The sequence below is a fragment of the Phyllopteryx taeniolatus genome, chromosome 17 (assembly GCF_024500385.1).
Source record: "Phyllopteryx taeniolatus isolate TA_2022b chromosome 17, UOR_Ptae_1.2, whole genome shotgun sequence".
Lineage (NCBI taxonomy): Eukaryota > Metazoa > Chordata > Actinopteri > Syngnathiformes > Syngnathidae > Phyllopteryx > Phyllopteryx taeniolatus.
Genome location: NC_084518.1, coordinates 4,605,875 through 4,615,360, shown reverse-complemented (window position 1 = coordinate 4,615,360; position 9,486 = coordinate 4,605,875). Strand labels below are relative to the sequence as shown.

Below are 9,486 nucleotides of genomic sequence, written 5' to 3'. Positions count from 1 at the left end.
TTTATGAAAATTTAAATGGATTCCTAGATCTTAAAGCTAAAGTGCGTTGTTTTTTTTTTTTCGCTGAATGTGGCCTTTGAACTAAAAATGCGTTTGACACCCTCGCTTGACTGCGTGGAAAATACGGTGATATCCCTTTAAATTCGCCCGAACATCTTGGTCCCGCCTCTCAGACCTTCTAGCCAATCCACGCGCAGTGCACGTGACGAGTTTCATTGCCATGACCTCATCCCTGGTGTGGGATGACGTCAAATTCAAAATGGATGGAATCACGACCAGTACGCAGAAATCGACACAACACTGAAGAAAGTCCGGGTTGTTTGGATGAAAGAACTTAATCCCGAGGGCCGGGTAAGCGGAGAATTATATTTTAAATTGGCTAAATTCGGAGTGGAACATTGTTGATAGAGTAGCAGTCAGTGGGCGCTTTTTTTTTTTCTTTTTTTTCCTTCCCCTTTCCCCCCTGACGTAACTCAAAGGGGGCAGTTATGCTGTTGTTAAAACCAGAGGAGCTACAACCTGTTTAGCTTTGAGCGGCGTTTCGCCTTACCGTTTTTTGAATGGTCAATATTAAACAAGGCGACTCTCATTGCACGGGTAGCTGATTTATGTAGCCATATTGTGTTCCTGCCGAGAGTCTTGTTAAACTGAGTGCATAACGCGCCCAACTTTTGCCCCCCCCCCCCCGACTCGACAGCACATTTTCGCTAAACGACTGAGCAGGAATGGCTGAGTGTGGCGCCGCATAAATCGCCAAACATGCTGCCACTCTCTTTTACCGACGTGCTAGTTTTCGTGGAAGGAGAAGAAGAAGTAAAGTGTCATGCGGGAGTGCGCCACGTCTCACAGATGATCTAATACCCTAAGCGTGACTGGACTGCCTCGTAGGGGGAAAAAAAAAAAAAAAAAAAACGACACGAGTGAGCACTGATTCGTTATTTGCGGCGAGCTTTAGCTGTTAACTTAGTCGTTTTGCTGGACGAATGAAGGCAAACTGGATCCTAAATTGACAACACCAGTAATTAGCATAACAATATAACAAACTGTGTCAACTCGAGATGAAATTAAACAATTCACAAATATGACGATGTAAACAATAGTCGAACAAACTATTACCCTTATGATTTCAAAATGAATCGTCTCTCAATTTGTTGTGCATATGTAATAATATGATTATATTATTATATATAACATTTAGATCACTGATCAACAACGAATTTATTGTCCTAAATCAGTTTGGAAAAAAACCAAAACAGACAACTTACAAAAATGCTTTTTTTTTTTTTTTAAACCCAGTGTTATAAGTAAAATCAACATCAGAGAATCCCTAAGAAGGAAGTAATAAATGTCACGGACATGGAACGTATGTTACGGTTCTGGTGTAGCTGTTTTGCGGAATGGCTCTTCAGACGAGTCACCGAACACTATCAGACATGCTAATGAGTACCCACCCATCCATCCAGCCATCCATTTTCTACACCGCTTATCCTGATTAGGGTCGGGGTATGTTGGAGCCTATCCCAGCTAACGGCGGGCAGGAGGCGGGGTAGACCCCAAATTTGTTGCCAGCCAATCCCAGGGCACATATATAAAAAAAAAAAAAAAAACAACCATTCGCACTCACAGTCATACATACGGACAGTTTGTAAAGTCTTCAATTAACCTACTTTGCATGTTTTTGGGATGTGGGAGGAAACCGGAGTACCCGGAGAAAACCCATGCAGGCACGGGGAGAACATGCAAACTTCACAGGGGCGAGGCCGGATTTGAACCCGGGTCCTCAGAACTGTGAGGCGGATGTGCTAACCAGCCGTACACCATCCCGCCCCACACCATCCCGCCCCTAATAAGTACCTGATTACAAAAAAAGCAGTTCTCATCAAGTATTGTCAGTAATCACATTTGCTTGTTCATTCCCACAATTAACATCTTCTTGTGCTCTTCTTTTGTCACCTTTTAGCAATGGAGAGCCTAGTGCACTACAGTTATCCTGCCCACGCCCTCTCTGTGCTGGGGCTGCTCAATGAGCAGCGTCTCCGAGGCCACATGTGTGATGTGGTGCTAGTTGTGGCGGATCAGCGGTACCGAGCCCATAAAAGTGTTCTTGCTGCCAGTAGTGAATATTTCCAGTCCCTCTTTACCAGGATGGATGATACGGCACTGAAGGTTGTAAACCTGGACTTCTGTGAGCCTGATGCCTTTGAAATAGTTCTGAATTACATTTACTCCTCTTCACTTTTTGTGGACAAAGACAGTCTTTCAGCTATCCAAGAGCTCGGGTACACCTTGGGAATCCCTTTCCTCACCAACATAGTGTCCACAAGGCCACATGCGTCATATTGCATCTCTAGAAAAAGACTGACCTATACAGAAGGGGATGACAATGATGTCCAGACAAGGAGCGTCATTGTGTGCCGTGTAAGGAATGATGCATCTGAACCCTCTTGTCCAAGCTATCAGACAAAAACATCCGAAAGCTCATCATCTCTTGTCACAACAGAGTTGACTCAGCCTCCTTTAGAACTTAACTCCTGTGACTCAGTCAGAAACTCGGAACCAATCGCTAGTAAATCACCCGAGCAAAGTGAAGCTTCTGGAAGGAGGTCCACCCACCCATCCATTTTCAAAGGGAATCCATCATACAACTCTTCTATGAGGCCCCTGCTGAAAACATCCGCATCATTCAGTGATGCTGAATTGGAGCATATTAGACTGCCATCTTGCGTAGACCAGGACATGAAACAGGAGTCTGGGGAGCAGGAGCAGAGCTACAGCACCAAAGTGCCCTTTCAGGGTCAGGCCTCTGAACTGAACCAGACTATTGACCGGAGTGGGCCACTCATAAAAAGTTTACTTCGTAGATCGTTGTCTATGGACAGCCCTGTTCCAGTCTTCTCACCCACACTGGAGCTCAAGGAGCTGCAAAATCACGAACAGTCAGTCGTTAAAATGGCATCGAAGGCATCAGATTCCGAAATATCTGCTCACAATGGCAACGCGAGAACATCTCCCATTATTCTCAAGTCAAAGTGCCACAGCAGACGTGATGGACAAACTCAGGTAGAAAGAGAGCACAGTGTGAAAGTGGAGCCCAGCAGTCCACTCGCAGACCCCCGGGACATTATTCGAATCACAGTTGGCGAAGCTTTGCCAGTCAATCTTAAAAACATGCAAACAAATTACGAACAGTGTTCCAAGGCTAGCTTCATTCCTTTTGGGAAACGAAAAGAGAGGTCAGACAACAGACGATACCCATTCAAGAAGAACAAAATATTTAAGGAATACACCATCTCCCCTGAAGAGAACACGTCAGAAGTTGTGTCTCAAAGCACCACAGACGAGAACAACGACGAGTCGCCTCCGAACAAGATTTTTACTTGCTGGAACTGTTTCAAGGTTTTCAGGTCCAGTGCCGGACTACATCGACATGTAAATATGTACCACAACCCTGAAAAGCCGTACGCTTGCGACATCTGCCACAAGCGCTTCCACACTAACTTCAAAGTGTGGACACACTGTCAAACTCAGCATGGTGTCCTACAGAATCCAGCATCATCTTCCAGCTCCCCGGTGATGGATGATAGATTCCAAAAGAAACTGATAGACATTGTCCGAGAGCGAGAAATAAAGAAAGCTTTGCTCTGGAAGCTAAAAAGGAATAAACAAGCTTTGCAGTCTTCCACCCTCTGCAAAAAGCGATCAAGATCCAACTTTGTATGTCCCTATTGTGGGAAAGTGTTTGTGTTTCAGTCACAGTACAGGCAGCATTTAAGGACACATCCTGCAGAAAAAGCTGACAAGGACAAAGAAGGGGAGAACATCCTCTACCAGGAACAGGATGGGGTGATTCACCAGAATGATTCCGATGCTGGTGTTTATGCCTGTAGACTCTGTAATATGAAGTTGCCTTCACTCATCGAGCAGGGTGATCATGAGAGGGGTTGTCGGCATTCCACTGTATGCCCGTACTGTGGCCTCAGATTCTCATGTCCAACAGTCAAGAAAGACCACGAGGTGCACTGCAAGTACAAGAAACTGACATGTCTGGAATGCATGCGAACCTTCAAGTCCTCCTTCAGCATCTGGCGCCATCAGGTGGAGGTGCACAACAACAACATGATGAATATTAAGGAACGGATGAATCTGAGGCAACAAGAGCACAATGAAGGAATGTCAGAAATGTTCTTAGAGGAGCATTACACTAGTGAACCTCTTGCCAGAGAGAGCAGTATCTACAATGACTCCTCAGGCACACCTATGTATGATTCAGAAGACTCTTCATCCTATGTGCCTGAGGACCTAAGCATGGGCCATCATGGGAAACTAGTGGTGAAAGAAGAGCCGTTGGAGGAGGCTCTGAGTGAGCGGGAAGAAACGGAGACCAGCCAAACAGGACTGGAAGAACCTGGCGTGTGGCCTTGTGAGAAATGTGGAAGTCTTTTCAGCTCTCGAAAAGACCTGGAGCGTCACCAGGAGCTCCTGTGCCACATCAAACCCTTCATCTGCCACATCTGCAACAAAGCCTTCAGGACCAACTTCCGCCTTTGGAGCCACTTTCAGTCGCACATGTCGAGCGCGAGTGAACACGGAGCCAAAGAGATGGATGGGCACCCCCCACATTTTCCCCCCTCCCCTCCCATGACCTCTCAAAACTCTGACCGGCCCTCTCCACAGGCCTCTGTGCTCACCCAAGCAGGGCCCGTCGTGGTTGCAACGGGCGATGAGTCCAGCAGCCCTGAGCCTTCCATGTCATCGGTGAACAACAACAAGATCCAAGCTCAGTCTGAGCAGCAACCTCACAACCATAGTCCCGTGTCAAGGTCAAACAGCGTGGAGAATTCAAGCGGGGCTCAGGATTCAGAGACCCTCTTTTACCACGCACCATCTCTCTCTGCATTGACCTTCAAACGGCAGTACATGTGCAAACTCTGTCATAGGACCTTCAAGACAGCTTTCAGTCTCTGGAGCCATGAGCAAAGTCATGGCCATGTGTAAAGGTTCATTTATCTTGAGGGTTCATACTCAATCATCAAATACGCAAACAAGCCTGCAAAAGGCATACTTTGAATGTATAGTTTACTCGCTTGCCTCCAGCGTCCTATATTAAGGTGGCTGTGTTGATTTGGTTGTTAACAGAGTATTTGGGCTACACTAAAAAGCACAAAAAAAATGATAAGTTTTTTTTTTTTTTTTTCAGAAGAATCATATCTTTTTCTACATTTGGGGGGAAAAAAAATCTGAATCAAGTGAATGTCAAAATTCCCACACAAACAAGCGATACAGGAGGTGATCTCAGACTGTGTAGTTCAGGTGTCAAACCCATTTTTGCCGTGGGCCACGGTTTCCCTCAGAGGGTCGTTGTGACTTTGAAACCATATAAATGTTTAATCACCTTATCATATCACATATACATGACAAATTGAAGCACATGATTTGCTTTCACAGGCCACAAAAATTGATGTGGCAGGCCAGATCTGACCCCCGGCCTTGAGTTTGACACCTGTGGTGTAGTTCTTTCTCAGGAACAGACAAAACATTAAATTTCTCATACGAGGTTTTAATGTGCTAAAACATTGACTATTTAATTTACTCTTACTTTTGAAGGTCCCGTATTTTGCCTATTTCCATAGTGTGACTGTCTAACATGGACTTAGTATAAAAGTGTAAATTTAATTTGGTTTTGTCTACACTAGTGTCCAGAAAAGGCTCATCTGACAGTTACTTCTGTTTGACCCAGTTTTGTATCCACTTTTGGCTAAGGCCACTCCCTTTCTTCTGATTGGTTCACTCCATTTGTGAGAGCACACGTGTTTGTTCTGTTGATAGCGCAGAAGCGGAGAAGTAGGCGGAGATCTTCATTTGTGACGAAGATAAGCTTGAGAAATTTGAATGACCTGATTTCAGGCCTCCCGGCAGAAAAACCTCTAGGACTAAGGAATCCGTGGATGATTTTAATTCATATTTCACGTTTACTGAGGCACGATAGGGCCAATATAACATCCCACATACTCGGAAAAAGTTGGTTTGGTAAAATATGAGACCTTTAAGTGTATCTTCAGAAGATCCTCCACAGTTATCATTCTTAGTGCATATTTATGTTTGGAATGTTACCTCATTTTTGTACAATTATGATTTTTTTTTCCATATTTTTTTTTCTCATAAATGATTACCGCTTTCTCATGTCACTATTTTTTTTAAGTATCATTTTTTTTTCTTTTCAGTGTGACCCTAATACTCTATGTATAAACATGAATGTGAGAAAGAATTCCAGATACTTTTTGGGCTTTGAAAATTGATTATTTTCAGTCCAAAATTATCTAGTTCAACTTGTCGTAGTTGCCTAATTGTATTTACATGTGCGTATAGGTGTTTTAAGAGAGCAAGATTTTTGGAAGTTGTAACCCATGTTACTTCAGCTGTACCACATGTGACTTCGATGAGTATGGACTGGGGTATGATCACATGCAGTTTTCTGCGTAAATGTTTTCGTTTATCTGCTGCAGTTCAAATATTGGTTAGTGCTTTTGCTGTTGTATCAGATTTCTTGGTGTTATGACCTTTAAAGATTCTTCACGTCATGCACTTTTTTGCCTTTATATAACTGGGGAGATGTCAAAATGTTCAAAACTGTTTGAATTGTACAGTTGTGACTTTAGGACTGATGCATGTAGCTTATTGCTATTCACTTTCTTCACACATCAATTTATATTACAGACATTTTCTAACTATAGTACCTTAATGTAACAGCAGCACATATCAAACATTGTATACATACACCAAAACGTCTCAGGTTGTTCAAGCATTTCAGAACACTGATATAGGGAGAAACCAGGTTACAGTCACTGCTAATTTATCTTCCTAAATATTAATTAGTTGATTAAGATGCATTTTGTACAGTTTAAGTGGGTGTCATCTTGTATGTTGTAAAAATTTGTTCTCATGGGAAGTGGCATAGACTGAAAAGTTGTGTTTGTGGTCTGAAAAGTTGTGTGTTTGTGGTCCTCTACTTTGCAGAGTATTTGACTCTGTAGCTAATGAATCTGTGATGTGCGTTAATATTAAACCTATTGTTTTTTTTTTTTTAATCTCTTGATTAATAGGTCATCATGGTAATTAATTCACAAGGCCCCGAAGGCATAGCTCCATTCAGTCCAAGTACCCTTGAGTAATGTAGTGGCCCTCCTGATACTGTGTCATTAGTGTGTAGATAAGCAGGTTTCTTTCCTTTCGTGTGCCCTCATCATTGCATGAATGACGCAAAACTGTAAAAGTGCTTTAAAGAGAAGTGCTATAGTGCTTTGAAAAAGTATTGGGCCCCTTCTCAAATTCTTGTATTTTTGCACAGTTTCCCCACTTTAATGTTAAAGATCATCAAACATATGTAGATATCAGACAAATATAACCCAAGTGAGCTCAAAATGCTGTTTTTAAATGGTGATTTCATTTATTAAGGAAGAAAGACTATTCAAAGTTCCCTGCCCCTCCATAAATAAGTAATGGCCCCCTAAACCTAATAACTAGTTGGGCCATCCTCAGCAGCAACAACTGGAATCAAGTGTTTTGTGTAACTGGCAATGAGTCTTTCACATCTGTGGAGATATATTGTTGATAATTGACTGTTCTGCAATTTCTTTGGATCGTGTCATTTTGTTGCAGCCTTTTTAGATCTTTTATCTGACTGTTGGGACAGATTCTTTTTAAGTGATTTCTTGACTGTACAGGTCTGGAGCTAATCAGGATTGGATGTGATCAGTGAAAATTAACCAAAAATTGTGATTTGCCACAAATCATTAATGATTTCACAAAGGGGGTAATTACTTTTTCACACAGGGCTAGGTGACTGAATCGGTTTTGTATTGTTTTTCCTTAACAATTGAAATCATTTTAAAACAGCATTTTAAGTTTACTTGGGTTATGTGTGTGTGATATTTGCATTCGTTTGATGATCTGAAACAACGTGGGAGGAACTGCAAAATTATAAGAATATGAGAAGGTGGCCAATACCTTTTCATGGCACTGTATATAAAGTCAGCCTGTTTACCATTGAACGCATTCGCCCCCAGGATACTATGCTAAAAATGAGTACAAACGAATCAACTGTAGATGTGGAGGCTCCATTCGTTATGCAATCTAACGAAATGAATTTATTTCGCAGCAAAGCTTGATAATAGTAAATGTGCCGTTAATATTGGATACTTAACTGATATTAGATAATGTAACACAATTCTGCACCTTGGCTTTCCTCATGCCTCCTAGACTTGAAATTTATATAAAAAAAATATGCTAAAAATAATTTCATATCCACAGGCCACCTCAGTGAGTTGACTGCCTTCCCCGTGTAACCAGTGTTAGTATTTGTACAAGCAAACAGCTTTATATTTCACTGTTGAGCTTATGCAACTTACAGCCTTTTTAATAATACTAGGTGGCATGATGACTCCTCTCAGGTGGTAACATCAGGAACAGTGAGGCACTCTGAGGCGGAATAGTTTATTCTCATGAGGTACATTTTCCTGCTTCCTACAGTCACTGCTGATTGTGTTTTGATTGTAGCCTAGATGTTTCACAGTTTATTCTTGTACTAGTGCATACCTTTACTTCTGCTTTGGCTTGATTGTAAAAATGTGGATAAATTGTGATACATTTGGGAGCTGCTGAATTCAAAGAACGTCCCACTGTGGCAAGACATTTGTCGTGGCGGATTGGATTTTTTGGAGACTGCATTAATACCAGGGTCAGTATCGTTCCATGATGTGCTTTTGGTGTCCTCATCAGAATCACTCAGTCATTATGAAAATGTAGCAGAATAGTTATGTTCTGAGGTCTCATTAGAAGTGGCCAAACATTTGATCACATACTAGTACAACGAGAAGTCTCTTCCCTCATAGAAGCCCTGATGTTTACAGTGACATCACAACTGTGTGTTGTCTTTTAATGGAGGCTGAAACTGTGGCTAATTACAAATGAAATATTTACACTTAGGCCAAAATGTTTCGTAATCTTCATGTGTGTAGTTGGATGTTGTAGTTGGATGTTGTCAAGCTCAACATGTCCACTATCGGTGGAATATCAATTGATATTTAAAAAAATAAATACCTCAGAAATTTGAAATATATTTGTTAACAGTACAGCTTGCTAACTGAATCATGTTGCTAAGTGACGGTCCACATAAAATGTTAACATTAGCCAAAAATGTCCAGCCTGGCATCGTGCATCTTATCAGCTAGTTCACGTATTTTGTTGTTTGCATGCACATTGTCTGCTTGCTGTTTATTAAAGATTTTATTTTTATTTTTTTTTAATGTGGGAGCTTGATCAATATGTATTTCTAACAGCATAACTGACTTAATGCAATGAATATTAAGTTCAATGGAGAATCTCAGATTTTTGGGGGGTGAAATGGGGACATCTCAAAAGCTCCTTATCGTGATATTGACTCTGTGCCTAAATTCTTTGTGAGAAACACTTTGTGTACTGTTCACGGAA

At 41.7% G+C, this 9,486-nt stretch overlaps 1 protein-coding gene across 1 annotated transcript; it reads left to right on the top strand.

Annotated features, from left to right (window-relative positions):
- The first annotated feature begins 207 nt into the window (after nt 1-207).
- zbtb21 (zinc finger and BTB domain containing 21) lies at nt 208-9,296 on the top strand. Its single transcript, XM_061752730.1, has 2 exons — nt 208-351; nt 1,961-9,296. Exon 2 carries the CDS (start codon nt 1,963-1,965, stop codon nt 4,993-4,995), a length of 3,033 nt encoding a protein of 1,010 aa, XP_061608714.1. The 5' UTR covers nt 208-351; nt 1,961-1,962; the 3' UTR covers nt 4,996-9,296.
- The last annotated feature ends 190 nt before the right edge of the window (nt 9,297-9,486 follow it).